The sequence below is a fragment of the Coloeus monedula genome (assembly GCF_965178545.1).
Source record: "Coloeus monedula genome assembly, chromosome: Z".
NCBI classification, from domain to species: domain Eukaryota; kingdom Metazoa; phylum Chordata; class Aves; order Passeriformes; family Corvidae; genus Coloeus; species Coloeus monedula.
The window spans coordinates 55,243,501-55,263,259 of record NC_138822.1 but is presented as its reverse complement, the minus strand read 5'-3'; the positions used below and the strand labels follow the sequence as shown (position 1 = coordinate 55,263,259).

Here is a 19,759-nt window from a genome sequence, read left to right as displayed (position 1 = left end):
AGTGAAGAGATATTGCTCCACCCCTGAGACTGAAAGGAATCTTGATTTTATTGGTCCTGCATAAATCAACATCAACCAACAGCTGCTATGTAGTTCTTGTGTAGGTCAGCAGAAAGACACTGGTAGGACATGTAAGAAAGAAGAGCCCATGCACTGTTTCCTCCCTATACATCTACCTGAACATTTTCTTGTCATGGCAAAAAAACCTATTCCCTTCAGGTCTAGTTTCATCATGTCAGGATAATGACCTTGCCCATGAAGTACATGGTTAACCCTAAGTAGTAATTTTTGTAACTAGGACCAAGAAACCACTAATTATCATCATGTACCTACACAGAGCTGACAAACTGAGCAACTTCAGTACTGTCCAAGAAACATGGTTCAAAATTTGGGAACTGCTGCTTTGTAGAGGAAATTTTACATCACCACCCTCAGCTAACCAGTGTCATATGGTATTTTAATCCATGGTACTCAAAGCATTGATCCCAAATACTTAGTGGAAACCTCCTTAAAATAACAGACTAGAAAGCTAAGAACTGTTGCTCCACATGTACAGTAAGTTATAAATGATGCCAGAACTAAAAAGTGTACAGGAAAAAGGAGGAAGTTTTGTAGAGTTAAATCGCATACGCACAGCAGGCTGGAAGTAAGAGATGTAATGTAACAATCCACTTCTTACAGTCCCCCAAGACTGGGCTGATTAGGAACCAAATCAAGAAACACTAGTAGTTTATTGCTGGATGAAAGCTCATCTTTCCGAAAGTGGAATCTGAGCACAATTAAGTCACGCCTAGGTACTGCAAATCAGTTATAGAAGTAAAATATTTTAATAAGCACCACAGTAATATCTGAATACCATTTTGTGTTGTAGTAGGATTATTTTATAAAGTCTTCCAATGGCAGGTGAAATCTGTCTTGATTCTCAGACAAGCTAAAGCTGATATAAGTGATCAGGATGGAAAAATTTTCAGAAAATTTCAATTTAAACACACAAACAAAAGGATTCTTAATTTTCATTAGCAAAGTAAGTAAATCATGAAGTCCTGAAATCTCCTATTCATCTGTTCTTTTCTGGCAGACCGGCACAATATGATCACATGGATTTGTAAATAAAGCAAAAAAGGTAGATTCTAAAATAGAAACTTGCCTAATTAGGACCTCATTAGTGTTTTTCAGGTCTAACACCATGATGGACACAGATCCTTCCGATGGAACGATTAGAGAAGGAACAGTTATGTTTTCTAGATACTGGTCCTTGGATTCTTCATACTGCTGTTCAGCTGTGGCCTTCACACCATCATGCCTCTTGACTTTCTCAGTGACATTCAGATTCTCATCAATGCATCTTTGGGGTTTAGCATAGAGGATTGCCTTTCTGGGGACTTCGGATACATAGTCCACAACACACACATCTGACAGCAACTCTAGATTATTTAGAATATCTTCCGGAAATTTTACTTGGTAAGTGTCTTGGTACACTTTGGGAAGTGCATGAGCCCAAAGACCACTGGAATACTTCAGCAAGATGCTAACAACTTTCTCCTTTAAGTCGCTGCTAAGTGATGCAGGTGTGGTCTCCATATTTGGCTTTAACAAAGTGTCTGCTTTTGATGACGTAACATTCTGAGATGCCTTTTCTTGCTCAGTATCACTTTTTGCTACTGGTGGTATTTTCTTAGCAGGATAAAGAAGTCCATCCATCGGATCACCTCTGTGTATTTTCTCCACCTTGGCAAACAAAAAATAGAGTCAATAATTGGTTGCATCTCTAAGACTAAATCGCCTTCCCAATTACACTTTTATAACATGCATTTTATACAGACTTTGAAGAGAACATCCACAAGAAGCTAAGCTTGAGGTAGTTACTACAGGTTAGTACTTCCTGTAATGCTTCCTCCTCTGTTTTGAAGGGTACAAAACACATATGACTACATCAGTAATGGGCAAATATCTAATCTTTTCAATACAACTGGGACTTGCTTCCAAAGAAGTACATCTTAGGAGGACCAGAAGATGATGACACCCACAAATTTACATCTTTTGGACATTAACCTTCCCAATCTTACCCACAGGCAAGTAGATCATAAACAAAAGTTTCTGTCTCAGTTTACTGAGGGAAAGGAGATTTGATTCTATATTTCAGAAACAAGAGGACACTTGCCAGGGAGTGCTGCCAGGCAGGCTATCTGCTGTCATGCTCAGAGAATGATTTTTCTTTACAAAAGTTCTGAAATTAAGGGAGAAATTTCTCTTCATAATAAATTTCATAATAAAATTGATCGGACCCTTTTAAATCATGCCCTCAGCCTCCTTCAGAACCAGGTATTTTGCCAGACCCTATGTCCACACCCTTTGCTAAGCTCAAGAATAAGGGTATCACATAGTCTGAAGTCACAACATTGAAAGTACCGTCTGAGAACTGTAGCCACAAACTCACAATAAAATTCTGCTTCCTGAAGCTTTGCAGTTTCAACCTAGATTGATCTAAGCATAGCTTAGCAGGAATCTATGTTAAATTGAGATAACAAAAGGTCTTAGTGTTTTCACATTGGTCCCAAAGCAAAAACAATAAAGAAAGTTATTAAGGTTTATGTAGCTCCATTTTGAAGTTCCTTCCTCAGAGGAAACAACTCTAATCAAAGTCATTTTCAAAAGCAGATCAATGAAAAAACACGGAGCAGCTGAATTACTTGCTACTACTCAGGGGTAGCGTTCACCTCCACACTACTGATGTCCATACCCATCAGAACTTTATAAACCCTGCCCAAGTAATTCTTTGCAGCTCTGCCCTAGCAAAATACAATCAAAGCATAATGAACAAGTCTTCAGGTATTACGTTGCAGAAAAAGAGTAGCACATATTGCTAATTATCAGGATAACATTAGCAAGAAACAAACAGAGTTACAATACATTGAAAAAAAAATTAAATGGCCTTTGCTGTGTCTAGAACCATGTATTTTGTCCTACATACACCTTATCACATTCAGCCCAAATTGCCACATGATGATCTGAGTTAATGCACTATGAAAGTGCATTTCCATACACTTGCTCTGCATTACACTGTCTAGGCTGGTGCCAAAATGAGCTGTGAAACAGTTCTTGGGAATAGGTCTTGGTCAACTTCCACGAATACTAGCATGACACATAAGAAATGGTTTTCATAGATATAAAAAAATATTAACCATGTTAGAGAACCCTCACACATTCCTGGTAGCATGTCTAAATTCTTCTCTATCAGTGAAAATCCAAAACAGAAATACTTTCTGCAAGAATAAGACATAAGAAAGCGAAGTTCTTGGGCATCTCTGCTAGTCAGCTTGATATAAGAGACAATAAAACATGTCTGGCAGTGAAATCTAGAAGAACCAAAGATGCCTTCAATGATTCCTGACAGAGACCACCTATATTTGTACCGTCTGATATGAGGAATCTTACTGTGCTCTTTGTACCACAGGTGAAGAAAGGAGCTCAGTTAAAAATAGAACCAAACAAAATACCTACCAAAGCCTTGCAAAGGCTTTGGTACACAGTCAGGAGACCAATGTATATCAAGTCACACAGACAAAAAAATCAGAGCATGCCATCTTTGCAGATAATGACATCCTAAATAGAGAGGAATCAGTAAGAATGTCCCTCCCATGTGTCCATGCACATGATTGAGGAATTCATTTACATGACCGGCCAAGGAAACTTTTAGCTCCAGAAAATACTTAACATTATCAAGAAAACAATTTGTTTGAGAAGGTTGTGTTGGAATGTATGGCAGTTCATCCTGGAAGAAGCTGGATGCAGAGGTCTACCTTTATCCATCCCTTCTCTTGGCTAGTGCTCTTTAAACAGAGCTGCAACAGAGCTGAATAAATTTTTGCTGACAGGACTATAAACCCTTACACACTAAAGACTGGGAGAAGATCCTTAGAGATCTTTAAGCCTCTTAACTCCAATAATAGCTCTGGGGTTTTCTAGGCACTGAAGTTCAGTTTTGAAGAGGCCGTATATGCTGACTGTGCAAACCATTTAGAGACAGCAAAATGCTATTTCAGTAAATAATTTCAGATTACTTCAGTATAAATAAGCACAGGTTGACATCACTAGAATCACAGAACCATAGAATATCCTGCTTTAGAAGGAACTCACAAGAATCACTGAGTCCAAATCCTGACCCTGCACAGGACATCTCCAGGAATCACATCACCTGCAAGGCCACACACCACCACAGAAACTTTTAATAACAAGCAAATGGTTTCACTTGTGAGTAGGACTTCAAAACAGCCACCCTTTCTTTAGCACAAATATCTCAACCAGGTTTCCTGTTGAGTTTATAGATTTGCCTTCAAGGTACTTCCCATTAGTATGGCTGACAGGCCAGCTCTGCAAGTACATTGTTATTCTGGGAGGTATTGAAAAACACCTGAAAGACAACATAGTCATTTGTCACAGCCAGCACAGGTTCATAAGGGTAAAGTCCTGCTTCTCAAACTTAATTTAATTTTATGACAAGATAACCTACCTAGCTGATCCAGTGCATATAATCTTTTTGGGTTTCAGTAAAGCTTTCCATAGTAGCTCTCACAGTGTCCTTCTGGACAGAACATCCAGCACATGGCTGGATAAACACATCATGGCATGGGTGAGCAACTGGCTCACGGGTCAGGTGCAAAGGGTTACAATGAATGGGGTGACATCAGACTGGCGACCTGTCCCTGCTGGGGCTTCACAGGGCTCCATCCTCAGCCCTGTGCTCTTCAACATCTTCATAAATGACCTGGATGCTTAGTCACCCTTGGAAGGGGTACTAAGCAAGTTAACAGAAAATACAAAACTGGGAGGAGTTGTTGACTTCCTTACAGGCAGGGAGGCCTTGCAGACTGACCTTGATCAATTAGAGGGCTGGGCAGCCACCAACAGTATGAATTTTAACAAGGGAAAGTGCTGGATTCTGCACCTGGGATGGGGCAACCCTGAATGTGTGTATAGACTGGGGAACAAGAGATTGGAGAGCAGCTCCATGGAAAATGACCTGGGGGCTGATGGCAAGTTGAACATGAGCCAGCAGTGCCCTGGCAGCCAGGAGGGCCACCCGTGTCCTGGGGTGCATCAGGCACAGCATCACCAGCTGGGCAAGGGAGGGGATTGTCCTGCTCTGCACTGCACTGGGGTGGCCTCACCTCGAGTGCTGGGGGCAGGTCTGGGTGCCACAATGTAAGGAAGACATTGAGCTCTTAGAGAGTGTCCAGAGGAGGGCAATGAAGGTAGAAAAGGGCCTTGAAGGGAAGCCATATGAGGAGTGGCTGAGGTCACTTGGTCTGTTCAGCCTGGACAAGAGGAGACTGAGGGGAGACCTCATTGCAATCTACAACTTCCTTGTGAGGAGAAGAGGAGGGGCAGGCACTGATCTCTTCTGTGTGGTGACAGTGACAGGACCCAACGGAATGGCCTGAAGCTGTGTCAGGGGAGGTTTACGCTGGATATCAGGAAAAGGTTTTTTCCCCCCAGAGGGTGGTTGAGCACTGGAACAGGCTCCTCAGGGAAGTGGTCACAGCACCAACCTGGACAGAGCTCAAGAAGATCAAGAGCTTAGGGACATGGTGTGATTCTTGGGGATGTCCTGTGCAAGGCTAAGACTTCGATTCAATGATCTTCATGGTTCCCTTATAACTCAGAATATTCTGTGATTCTGTGACCATGCCTGTTGTCACCTCTCCATTACAGAGCACAAAGCAGAGGTAACAACTGTCAGAATGTATTATCAGGGCAACAGAGAGTGAAGTTGTTCTTCACAGGACAACAGCATTTTTGTTCTGCACTTGAATAACAGAGGGAGCTCTTAAAAACTGAAATCTGGAGACTCAAATAATAAAACTTCAAATAAAAAAATACTCCCAAGATAAATATTGGCACTGCAACTGAGTGGAATGTAAAAGAGCAAGTCCACTCATTTTGACATACGCACTTAGAGAGGACAAAGGCAGACATGCTCCTGTATGTGTTGGTAGGAGAAAAGCTTTGTACAAATATGCTTGACAGTGTTCAAAGAACCACTATACTAGCATACATAAACTAAAGAAAGTATCCTCTTTCCAAAGCCAGCCTTGTTTAATTGTGTGTACAGTGATAATCATACACTGGTAACCTCCTGGAGCATCAACAGTTTCCAAGAAAGAACTGGAAAAAACACATCCTTGAAATGAGAGTTTCTATTCAGAGTAAATGTCCTTCACTGTTAAGGTTACATTCAAACTATAATATGCAGTTATTTTCTGCCATTCTTCTGCAAGGTAGGAAAGGAAAACCCACAATGGAAGTTAGCATTTTAATGTCAGTGACACAGTCTCATCTTATGTGGCAAACAAAAAATCTGGCTCCACGGTTCTTGGACAGGTTCTCAAAGACGGCCCTAAAATACAAATCAGAACTATCACTCTGATTCAGTGAGAAGAATTCATCAGAAGTGTGGTGCAGTTCTTTCAGATCTGATTTAAATATGCAACACGGAAGCCAACTACCACGCCATACATACCACAGACTGTACGCAGACACATTTTACTGGCAGGCTCCTTAGACAAACGCTTCAGTGTGCAAGCAGCTCTCAGCTACCTGACTTTTCTCAACAGTACATGAAGTTCAACTCCTAGCAAGTTGGAGCTCAAAGCAGTGAGGAAGGTACTTCTGGCATTGATCAGCAGTACCTCGCATCCACACACTGGCTGATGGCATCTTTTCTCTGTCAGTGGCAGCCACCACAACTTCAGGTCCCACTGGTTTTGCCCATCCCTCTACAGTACAGGTCTCCCCAGGCAATGGTGAGATGCTGCTTCAATATTAACATTCAATTCCTGCCTGTTCTTCCACATAGCTGCTGCTGAAAGTAACAAGAGTTTAAGCTACCAAGCTGCTGAATATGCGTCCAGAGCAACCAGCTCTGGGGAAAAAACAAGATTTGGCCAATGTTCTTGAAAGGCTGAAGATCCCCACTGCACAGGGTAGCATCACTCAGTAAGGAGCTTTTCCTTACAAGGATGTGGAAGCTTCTTACATCATCCAGTTACAGCTAATCCTTGGAATCTACTCCAGCCCTTACAGCTTCTAGTCTGATACACAATTAATTGTTTTGCATGGGGAGCTATGATACCTATCTCCTTACCCTTAACAACAGAAGAACACATCAAAAGGCTTGTTTTTAGCCAAGCCTCATGTTAACTAGGAAGTTGGAACAGGACTGGAATACGTTGGCAAGAAAAACTGTAGCATACATAACTGGACACAGACCTGGACAGACTGCAGGTGACGCTGCATGAGCATGGGGGTTGCATTAGGTAATCAAAAGAGGTCCCTTCCAACCTCAGTGATTCTGTGATTCTGTCTCTGGTAGTCATTTCTTCTGTACTTAACTGAATCGCTAGAATACAAGTCATATTGGGTGTATTTTTGTATTTTCTTTTGTTGTTAGACTAAAGGATCCCTGTTGCCAAGATATCCTCTGTTCAGGTTCAGCTCGTGCTCAGCGCTGGGGTGGTAAGCTCTATAAAGTTCAAGAGTATCTTTAGATTGCCCCCTTCTGCTCATCCTCTTTGCCCTCCCACTTCATTACCCTGCACATCACAGTGAAGATACTTGATCTCCAGTTTCTTGTGCTTACAAGACCCTGGCTTCTGAAAATACAAAACTACAAAGGAAACTCTGTGATGCAATAAGACAGCTGAGTCAATCTAACAACTCTATACTGTCAAGGGTTGCCCCTACTCCTCACATCTTTATGCCAGCACTGAGGATGGATCAGCAGACATCTTTGTCAGCAGTTCTTTTTGGCTGTACTAACCTTTACCTCATAGTGCACTGAAGTTCTCCTACTAGGTCAGAAAACTGCAAGATTTAACACACAGGAGAGGCATGGGTTGCAGGAATAAGGAAAGATGCTATCTAATGGAGTCTGACTTCATTTCATGGCTCATCATGTTGTCTAACCACTCATCACCAGGACTGATGTTCAGGTATATAGATTTACAGCCTGTTTTAAAAGCACTGTGTTTGAACAGCAAAGTTATTCTGGATCTTGTGTCCTCAACTGGCTCATTTCCACATGTGCTGTGACACCATCTTCTCAGTGAGGCTGACACCAACTGTAGTCTGCTCTGTGCTGAAGTAAGTACAACACATCTAATTACATTTTAGGTAGAACATGTCTTGTGCTCTCTGCGTCTAAACATCAAATTCTTCAGTGAGCACAGCAAAAGAAAGTTATCATAATCCAAGACCTCATCTACTGGAAACAGCTTTTAGGGTTTGTATAAAACTGTGACCTTTCATTCATACATATTACCAGATGTGACAGCCTGCTCCATTGTCTCCTCCATGTGCAAAGTACATTAGAGTTGAATTTTTTATTCTATCAAGTCTGTTTCTCTGTTTAGAAGGATGACTTTGGCTTCACACAGCTTAACTGTGGTATAGAAATTCCTTCTCTGAGTAAAGACCTGACGGAACCAAAATTTCTCAAGGAATACAACTCTCTATTGTGGCAATCCTTCTCTTTTCTGAGCATACCTGTTTAAGTCACACTGAATGCTACAGCAGAAACTCAGCTGCCTGATGCAGTAGTCTGTAGTACCCGTTTTGCTAAGACATGGTGTACTGCCCAAGAACAGATTCAGAAAACAAAAGTCTCAGTCCTCTTTCTGTCAGTTTGTTTACCATCTAATCCTGGCATCCTCCCAAGCCTTTAGTTTTACTTTCTGAAAAAAGCCCCAACATTTATAAACACAAAATATGAATAATAATCTGAGACTAGATACAGCTAAAAGAAGATACAAAATATCCTACCAGTTAACTAGGCAACATTTCATTGTTGTCTCATGCAAGTCTCATTCTTATCTAAAAAATCCTCTACCTCCCTGTAATGATAAACTTCAACTTGTAGTGACTACTTAAAAAAAACAGAACCAAAAACCAAACAACAAACCAATCAAACACCCCCAAACCAGTGAACAAAAATATGTTAAATTTCCCCCTTATTTCTCCCATTTTTTTCCAATTATGTATTTGCAAGACTGACAGACTGTGGGATGTGTCCAACACCTTACCAGACATCCAAGAGATTAAGTGAAGAAAACTAAGCTTTTCTTTACCCTGTAAAGCTTCCCCCTCAGAATAAACAGCCAGGCAAATGTTCTCCAGTCTGAGAAGCCTTTTCACACAGCATCAGCCAATACAATGTTTAAGGTCACTAAAGAATATGCTCACATGTTACATACTGTTTAGCTTTATGTTTATTAAAAAGCAGTAAGAAACCTGACTGAGAAATGATAGATTGCAGAGATGAAACTGTGCTCTGATAACAACAGATTAATACTTAATCTAGCATGTAACTGGAGCCAGTGGAATATCTTATGGAAGGGAACATATTTGTTCTAGAACTCCTGAAAAGCAAATATATCTCTTCCAGCACAACTGGAATTTCAAAATTCAGAATGGTAGTGTTATTTTTCTACCAGCTCCTTCAGAAACCAGATAGAAAGACTAAGGCAGTCATTACCACAAGAAAACTCTAGAATCAATTCAATATGCATATATCCCTTCTTTCTGTGAATTACAAGGTGTCTGCCTATTATTCATTCTACAAAAATACCAGCTCTAGGATTGCTGTTTTCACCAAAACTTTGGGTTTAGTAAGTATGGAAGAACTTCTGAGGCACAAGGTATGATAGGGTCTGACAGGATCCATCTGTCCTGATGGATGAAATGCATTTTTGGCTTTAAGTGACCCACTGTGCCACTTAGACACTGACTATGGAACAGGATGGGATTCACCTGAGAGTACTGAGGGACCTGGAAGAACCACTAGAAGAACTAGAGGCCTGTCAGCCTGACCTTGGTGCTGGCAAAGGTTATGGAACAATCATCTTGAGTGTGATCACACAGCACATGCCAGACAACCAAAGGATCAGGCCCAGACAACATGGGTTTGGGGAAGGCAGGTCTTGCCTGACCAACCTGGTCCCCTTTTATGACCAGGTGACCTGCCAAGAGAATGAGGGAAAGGCTGTGGATGTTGTCTACCTGGACTTCGGCAAAGCCTTTGGTACTGCCTCCCATGGCATTCTCCTGGAAAAGCTGGCAGCCCATGGCTTGGACAGGTGCATCTTTGCTGGGTTAAAAACTGCCTGCACAGCCAGGCCCAGAGAGCGGAGGTGAATGGTGTCACATCCAGCTGGGGGCTGCTCACCAGTGGTGTCCCTCAGGAACTAGTGTTAGGGCCAGTGTTGTTCAACATCTTGACTGATGATCTGAATGAGATCACCTGTACTCAGTAAATTCACTGATGACAGCAAGCTGTGTGGGAGTGTTGATCTGCTGAAAGGCAGGAAGGCTCTGCAGAGAGATCTGGACAGGCTGGATCAATGGGCCAAGGCCAAAGGTATAAGGTTCAATAAGGCCAGGTGCCAGGTCCTGCCCTTGGGTCACAACAACCTCGTGCAGTACTTGAGGCAGAGTGACTGGAAAGCTGCCACTTTCCACAAAGAAAAGAGGGATGCTGCTTAACAGCACACCTGAACATGAACCAGGAGTGTGCCCAGGTGGCCAGGAAGCCCAGTGGCATCAGCAACAGTGTGGCCAGCAGGACCAGGGAAGTGATTGTCCCTCTATATTCAGCACTGATGAGGCTACCCTCAAGTTCTGTGTCCAGTTCTGGGCCCCTCATGACAAGAAACACATGTATGTGCTGGAGCAAGTCCAGAGAAAGGCAAAGGAGCTGGTGAAGGGTCAGAGCTGGAGAGGGTAATTCCTATGAGGAGCAGCTGAAAGAGGTGGGGTTGTTTAGCCTGAGGAAGAGGTGGCTCAGGGGTGACTTTATCACTCTCTGCAACTCTCTTTGAGGAGGCTGTAACCAGGTGAGGGCTGGTCTTTTCTCCCTGGCAACCACCAACAGGACAAGAGGACAAGAACTCAAGCTGCACCAGGGGGGTTCAGGTTGGACATTAAGAGGAATTTCTTCACTGAAAAGCTGGTCAGGCATTGCACAGACTGCCAAGGGAGGTGTTCAATAAATGACTAGACTGACAACCAGTGCTATGGCTGACAAGGTGGTGTCTGGTCAAACATTGGACTCGATCTTGGAGCACATCTGATATACTTGCTGTACACCAACACACACAGAATGAGAAGCAAAAAGGATAAATGTCAAGCACTGGTCAGTTCCCAGAGCTATGATGACTTTGGTGTCAGCAAGACTTGGTGGAACAAGCAGCACACCTGGAATGCTGCGATGAAGGGCTTCAGGCTCTTCAGGAGGGACAGGCAGGGCAGGCAACATGGAGGAGTTGCACTGTATGAAAAGGGGAGGTTTGACTGCACAGCCCTTACTGTTAGCGATGACGTGGGTGAGAGACTCTGGTCTCAAAAGAGATTGAGTGGTTGTAGTGGTTGTCTGCTACCAACAGGCATTTAGGAGAAATCTCTGGGTCGGTATCTTGTCCTTATGGGAGACTGCAACTTCCCAGACATCTACTGTGAACACTGTACTGCTGTGACAAGCAAATATGGGAAATGCATGAAATTTGTATGAGATAACTTCTGGTCACAAGCACTCAGTGAGTCAACCAGGAAATATGCCCTTCTAGGCAGAGGACTGTGTCAGGGGAGGTTCAGACTTTATGTTAGGAAGCATTTCTTTAGCAAGAGGGTGGTCAAACACTGGAATAGGCTTCTTGGTTGATGCCCCAAGCCTGACAGTGTTCAAAGGATATTTGGACAATGCCCTTAATAACATGTTTTAACTTTTGGTCATTCCTGAAATGGTCAGGAAATTGGACTAGATGATCACTGATAGATTCCTTCCAACTGAGATACTCCTTTTCTATTTATTTTGCAAATACTTATCACTTGCATTTTTCCATACAGAGTCAACATTTGCATGAAGCTATTATAAATGCCAAGATCCCTTTTTCCCAAGATTAACAGTCCACACAGAAAAAACCACTTTTTTAAAATGTAGTCAGCTGTCCATGTCAGCTGTAATTAAGATTACACTGAAATTTTATGGGACAGAAACATGGTATGAGGAGGTTACATACCTCTTCAGAGAGCCCTGGTCTTTAAACAACCCTGAACAGCCCTGTATTACTAGCCAGCTGAACTTGTATTTACATCCTCTACCAACTCACTTCTGTATTGGGTTGACCCTGAGCTGATGGACAGTCTTTAAGACCAATTACGCTTCTCACAATTTACATATTTAAACCACACGGAAAGGTGGGACTTCCCCTTTTCGTCGGAGCTCGCCTGCTGGAAGGTGGGGGGGGGCTCCGAGCCTCCCGGCCCCGCCGGGCCGGGGCCACTGCCCCTTTCCCCCTTTCCCAACACTGCGGCACGGACCCTGGGTGGCTGGGGGGGAACTGTCCCAGAGCCGCAGGCAGCTAAACCCAGCCATGGACTGCTCACAGCTAAACCCATCCAGCGCGGCTTCTGGGGACCGGCGGGTCCCTCTCCTCTCCATGCGGAGCCGGCGGAGTCAACGGGAGCCGGCAGAGCCTCCTGTCTGCAGCCAGCACACTTCGTGCTGAACTGAAGAAAACACCACGCAGCCAGCAGCACAAAGGGAGCGAGGCTTTCTCTACCATAAAGCCTGAACAAGAACACCCTTCAGCATGGCGGCGTCAGAGTCAGAGAGAAAGAGAAGTGAGTCCCGTGGGACGGAGCTGGAAATGGCGACGGGAGAAAAGAGGGCGGTGCCGCGATTCTGGCGCGCAGCTTAAAAGAAACCTTCTTGCATGCCGTGGTAAGAAACTGTAATACCACAAACTGTTTGTCTCTTTAATCCATTTGAAGAACATGGGGGGATGGAGTATCTTCGTGTGCCTGTGAAGATTGTGAAGAATGCCGATGCCAGGCTTTATAGTAGTAAGAGGCTGTTAGAGACTTGTGGCGAAGAAAAGCTTTTGTGTGCAGGCCAAAAGAACTTATCCTTAAAACGATGAATAACCCCATATGATGGCCCATGTTTTGTAGTGTGACGGAACTGTGAGATTTTTCATGGGAGAGATGTTTTACACACAGCAGATTGTTTGTTTCCGGGCGGATCTGCTGTTGGTGGCAGTTTGGGAACCACGTGCAACTGAAGGAAAACCCTTTTTTTTCCTTAAGCGTAAGAGAGAGACTTTTCAAGAACTGGAACACTGACTTAACATCCCATGTTCTGTTATCCCTTGTGTGAGCTGGGTAAAAGGAGAGAAGTGCTGGGGGGGGGGATTTGCTTTAATTTTGTTTTGTTATTTTCTCCTTACTTTTAATTCTATTAGTAATAAAACTCTTTCATTGTACTGCAACTTTTTAAGGTTTGTGCCTGCTTTGCTCTTTCTCCTAATTCTTATCTCACAGAAGGAAAATAAGTAATTAATATTTTGAACCAAAACCACTACATTTAATTGGTGTTTCTGCCCGGTTTCGAACTCAACCTGCTACAACTTGTTACAATTCTGACCAGCATGCGTCCAAGTGTTACCCCTGAGGAATCCCATCATGACTTCCTGCCTTTCTGAAGGTCAGTCATTCCAGGCTTGCTCCATTTCCAGTCTTTAAACCAACTAAACACCCACACAAGGGTATTCCCGTATGTCCTAGGCTAAAAGGTCCTAGCTCTAAAAGCTTTTGGAATAGAACCATGGAAATTCAAGCAAAAGTTTCGAGAAAAGATCTAAGAGTTTAGGCTTGTCATGCACTGCCATATCTGAATCACTATTCACATCATGCCTGAAACACTCACAGAGTTCAAGCAGCTGAGGAGAGCTGAGCATGTACAAGGAAAAAGTCCCTTAAACATACATACAACTCAGTAGGGAGGTTTATATTTAGACTGCAGAGGGAATCATTTTGTCATGTTGGCAGTACCAAATATAAATTTATTATTACTTTTTGGAATGTGACTTACAAGAAAACCCCCAAAAACTATTTAATTGACATGCCTACATACCTCTCACACCTCTGCTGCAATGTTCTCTCTCCCTCAGGGGGTTCAGCTGCCTGCATCTCAAGGATTCAAGTCGGAGCCCAAACACAGCAAAGCTATATAACTTTGACTCAGAATTCTAAGAAAACAGCTAAGTTGTCAGAAAGACTTGTGACAAAAATATGTAGAAAGATAAGAAATGAGAGAGCAGTTGGAAGTCTAAAATAGGGATCACTAGCAGCTCAAAGACACATGACAAAGTTATTACTCAAATAGAAAAGTAAAAAATTCTGATAAAAAAGGTGAAGGTGCGAGGGTCACTGGCAGTCATCACTCAGTTCAAAGCCCTAGTTGTGCTGGAGGTTAAAGCAAACAATTCAGCAACACTATGGATCTGCCCAGAGCTGTTGAAGCAGATTTTTCTCCTGGCTGAGGTCTGTCTAGACAACAAAGACGTGTAAGCATGTTTACTGTCAACCCAATTGCTCATGAAGGCTGGGCTATAATCTGTGACTGCTAGCCACTACTTGGTAACTTCGTACTTTTGCATTTAGCAGTGCAAAATATGTTGCTGCAAGTAAGATGCTCAAGAAAGCTCACCAAAAGAAGGGAGGTAACAGTCAAATGGAGATAAAATCAGCCTCAGTACCTCCTGCCTGAATGGTGAAGACTGAAAACATGATCATCAACCTGCAACTTACAGTGCAATTTGGAGACCTGAACTCACAAAATAGGAAAAATGTCTATAACCCATAGTGTAAAACCATAGAAATTACAATTTCCTAGATAAAATTCCTTCCTTTCAAACAGGAGTTTTAGAGATGAAAAGTTATTCAAAAGTGATACTCTCCAAAGCACAGTCCTCAAAGTAAAAGCTTGGAGACACTGAAAATGTATTAGGTTTACTGTCTGCTCGTTTGTAACTATGCTACACTGATCAGAATGAGTACAAAAGAGTATGTTCTGTCTCTTTAAGAAGATAAAGAGAGAAACAACAGGCATGTTTTCTCTTCTGAGCCTGACAGACACTCCCAGTGTAAGAAACCAACAAGACAGAAATAATTCCGAAATCAGTCTTGGAAGTGTCTTTACTTTCACTGGACAGTACAGTCTGTCTTCTGCATTTCAAAGGTTCTACAAAGCTGTACATGTGCAGACAATATGTTTGAGCCAGGAACAGATTATATTTAAGAGATGTATAGTAGCTTTCATATACAAAGTCCCAGTTCAAACTTTTCCATGCCTGAGCCATAATTACAATTTTTTAAGTCAGTAAACTGAGACAGGCTTCAGAGGCTCATTAACAGTTCTCTACAGTAAGACTGACTGTGCCAAGATAACTTGACTGCTGTTGTACTGTGCCCATTGTATTAAAATGTTTCCATGGATTTAATCAGTGCTTACTTATGCTTAAATGACTTTATTTGCATGCTATAAAGAAAGAGATAGACCCAACAGATAACAAGCAAATGGATAACGAACACAGAACAAAGATCCTGGATGAACAGGACTGACTGGAACATTAGCTACAAAAAAGACTAAAATTTGCTGCATGAATTGAGCAATTCAAGACATAACAGCTTGCTCTATAGATAGATAACACAGGAACCAATCATCAACCATCAAAACAAATTGCTGCTGACTGCATACATTTCTAGTGTCTGTAGTGAGGTGTTACAAACACATTTTATGTATCTGTGAGAATACCATACATGCATGCAAATAGTGTTATTCCTGAAGAGCAGTTATTTAATTCAGTTAATTTTTTTTTTTTTTGGCACTGAATGCTTTTACACAAGAAAAGACTTAGTAGGACATACATAAAAAGCACTTTAAGAAGAAAAATATTCTTATTACTTCAATACTCTTGTCAAACTGTGCCACAGTTTGACAGATACCAAAGAAGTTGAAAGTCCTCATTGGTATCACTGGCCTGTTAAAGTAAAGCTAAACAAAGCCTTAATGCAAAGTTGCATGACACCATAAATGACCTGTGAATGCAGAAGAAGAGACAGAAGTACAGCAGTTGAAGACCCTCAATCCAGTGGTGGTGGCAACTCGTGTCAGACCTGTAAGTGGACACTCAGCCAGACACCAGCTCCTAATATGAAAGGCAAAGACACCCTTGGTAATCAAAGGGTAACATACAGAAGAAGAGGAGAAAGGGGCTTAGCTGTAATCTCTCCCCTCAGCATTACCACTCTTCAATTCCACCTATTATTGTGTCATAAACCTAACTTACAAAGCAAAATTCCTTGGCTTAAAATGTGAGAAAAACCTTTGGAAAAGCCTATAGAAAGATAAATACCGTTAGATCTCAGACTGTCACAAAGGATGTTGGCAGCTTACAGCACTATGAGGCGATAAACCCACCAACAAGGAAAAGCATAAAAAGCAATTGGAAAAAAACCCAAACCAAGAACAACAAAAATGGCATGGAGGTCATGTGTCACCAGCTATTTGGGTTGTCAGTACTGTGGTCAGTTAAGGACGGCAAGTCAGCAACCCCAAGCACTTGCTCCAGGACACCACAGAGGCTGACCTTCCCTCTTCGAAACACTAGTTCAGTCAACAGTGACTTTCTGGGGTTTCAAAAGGTGTTGTTACAATTTGGGAGTGGGGTAGTGGGGTTGCAGGAGCTCTCTGTCACTGCTACAGAGCATGAAAGGAAATGCAGGCACACATAAAATAACATTTGGCAAATGAACACTCAGAAATCTGTAGGGTACTGGCATCTTCCATAAAAATAGCATTCAATACTTACTGTGCACACATGAGGCCAGTTCTCAAGCTGATAGAGCACTTCTGTGCTAAGGTCCTCCCAGTACATTTCCCTATAGATCTGAGGCATCTTTGACATCCTGACACCACTGCTGTACTTGCTCAGAAGCTCCTTAATGCGACTTTGAAGTTCATTGACATCGGCAGCAGAAGAGCCAGGGGCAACAGTATGTGTCTCTGCAGTGGATGTATTCAAGCTATCTGTTTAAAAAAAAAATACAGCCTTGAAGTAAACATAGCCCTACCAACAGAAAGATGATTACCTCCCTACTTAAAAACTAAACATGGGAGCTGCCAGCATAACACCAACTCTAAAATGTGGCTCTCCTGCCCAGCATGGCTTGTCCAGTCACTTCGTCTGGCAAAGAACCATGGAAATCTCAGACGTTTAGTAACTACCTAAAGATGATTTTTCAATCACTGTAGTTATTTTCATAAGATGTTGCTACATTACTTCTGAAGGGATTCTGGAAGAGGACTCAGAACCATCAATCCCACCACAGCTGAGATGCTGCACTAAGGCAGTATCCCAAGAGGGGCACAAGATAATTTCTTTATGAGTACAAACACAACAAAGATATAGCATGACAACCAAGAATGTTGTTCTATATTCAGACAGGTGTACTAATCAGACCAATGATTTGCCTTTCATTCCAAGATATGTCCTGAGGAGAAGTCTCCACCCAGCAGGCAGCCTTTCTGTGCTACTGCATCCAAGGAAGCCCTTCAGTGAAGCAAGGAAAGTGACAATTGTTCAGCTGCTCTGGGCAGTTTCATACACTGTGTGTAGGAATTAGGCAGTCATTATACCAGGAAGAGGTTCACATCATTAGCTTACCTGCTCCCTCATTTCTACTCCTCTTCTCCCTTTGGTGGGGTGTATTTGCTACCAGATCTGAAACTTCACAAATCAGGCTGACAAGTCTCAAAGCAACCATCATTCTGCAAGCCCACCAGCGGCACAACTATTGAGCCACACAGGCAGAAGAGTATTTTCTGGACAGATACATTAGTAGTGCTGCTTACTCCTGAAAGGCAGGATTTCATCCTTATACCAGTTTCCTACCCCTCAGTAACATTAAGCTTACTCCTCCTGTTTCTGACCTCCTCACACTGGCTTTGTGATTGGCTTTGACACTTATTGCCCAATGTTTTTCCTGAAAGACCAAGAGGCAGACAAGCAAACACACAGTTCCTCAGCACAATGGAATTAGAGTGAAAAGGTTCACTCACAGAACTTGATTTCTCATCCAAACCTATCTTCATTCAAAACAAGTAGTAAGATTTTTTTTCTAAGATGACACCCACTCTGAGTAGTCAACAAATAACTTCTTAATGGGCATACCACCTGACTCTGTGGAAGAGCTTCTGGACAGGTGAACTTGCAACTCCTTTTGAAACCGTGGTGGGACAGTCAGTCTCTTCTCAGACCTAAAATTGGAAAGAAAATTGCTTAAAATAATTCTTCTGTCTCTGAATAACATTCTATTTGCTTCTAAGACCTATACATAAAATAAAATGCATTCCACACACTCCTAGAAGGCCTCCTGCACAAGATGAGTAGTGACAATGTCCTTGTCAGGAAGACAACCTGATAAGCAGTAACAGGACAGATCAACAGGTGGTTTCTAGTTTTTACTCATTTTTCTCATTATTGTGAGAAACAAAACACAGTAAAAAGACATTAGCAAAGGGAAAGCATCTAGGAACACACAGGCATTCAAGGTCTTTTTGTGGATGCTGTTGTTACTCTGTTTAACAGTCTTCTCTGAAGATCTCTCCCACTGAGAGCACACAAATTTCATGCTTGCAGGTGTTCTTCTGGGATCCCCCAGAGAGCAGCAGCTTTTACATGGGAGTACAGACACCAAAATGAGCTTCTGACACTGAAGAGGGCACAGCACTGTGTAGCTCACAAAGACCTGGGAAAAAAAATCAGCTGTGGAATAATTACATACACTGCAAGCAAAAGGAAACAAGAGCTGGAGAAGGGAATTCAAAGACTAGGACCAAACACCTCCCAAAGGAAGAGCTGCACATACCCAAGGAAGAGCTGCAGTGTAGAAGTCAGGGTGGTAACATTTCCACTACAGCAGGGCAGGTTGCTCTGAAACAGGCATCTCCTGACCAGACCAGACCATGCACATGCACGGGGCAGGCTTTGCAGAAGATCTCTGCCCAGGGGCCAGAAAGGGGACTAGCCAACTCTGGAGTTCAGGGACAACAGTGGAGCAAGCCAAAAACCTCACCATCTGCAGAACCACCAAGGGTGATTTTCACGTCTTCACCGGGACTGTTTTAGAAGGTAGGACAGCAGTTCAAGTACAATGCTGAGGCTAGTCTCAACAGGAAGTCAAGACCAAGTAGCCCTATGTGTCATCATACTGACTTTTAATCAGAGCATATCCATGAATCAGAATGAGACCTCCCACATTCACATCTCTTCTAAGGAGCATCTTGAAAGATTTAACACTAATTTGTCTCCCCTGCTTTTATGCTGTCCCTGTTAGATTAAACCATTGCTCCTCCCTCAGCTATGGGGTATTACTTGTACCAAAGACCATACTTCTGTTCTGAGTCACGTCCCACTGCACTAGCTTTAAGGACAGGCACTGCCCAGCTCAGCAATTTACAAAACAGAAGTCGTGCCCAGAAGTCCTAAGCAGAAGCATATAACTACAAGCACAGCTGCAAAACCCAAAAAGTACAAAAGGAAAGTCACCCACGCAACATCAAAACTTACATTCACACCTGGCACTTGCTGGGTATCTGAAAAGCCTCTTACAACACTTACCTGCATTACAGAAAACCCTCTACTTTCTGTGGGCACAGCTCAGATACCCACACAAAGCTGCAGCAGTCTCTTCTTAGAAAGAAGAGACTGCTGTGGCTGCCCATGCAGATTCTGCAAGAAATCCAGGATCCCGTTTCTTTGTACATGTATTTACCAGTATGGACAACTCCAAGCTGAACAGATACTCAAGCTAAGAAAGTCCTCTTAATGGAAGCAGACTCAAAAGAGGCTACCACCTTTGC

At 42.6% G+C, this 19,759-nt stretch overlaps 1 protein-coding gene across 6 annotated transcripts in view; it reads right to left on the bottom strand.

Annotated features, from left to right (window-relative positions):
* The window catches only part of TDRD7 (tudor domain containing 7), a 48,460-nt gene that overhangs the window by 11,656 nt on the left and 17,045 nt on the right, over window positions 1-19,759 (bottom strand). For 5 of the 6 annotated variants that reach the window (XM_082301411.1, XM_082301410.1, XM_082301413.1 and 2 more), the window contains exons 5-7: window positions 18,069-18,154; window positions 16,707-16,924; window positions 1,148-1,728 (exon numbers count right to left, since the gene is read on the bottom strand). In XM_082301411.1, the coding sequence (XP_082157537.1) occupies window positions 1,148-1,728; window positions 16,707-16,924; window positions 18,069-18,154 (885 nt within the window). The remainder of the gene's footprint in view (window positions 1-1,147; window positions 1,729-16,706; window positions 16,925-18,068; window positions 18,155-19,759) is intronic. The other variant, XM_082301412.1, reaches the window with a different exon arrangement.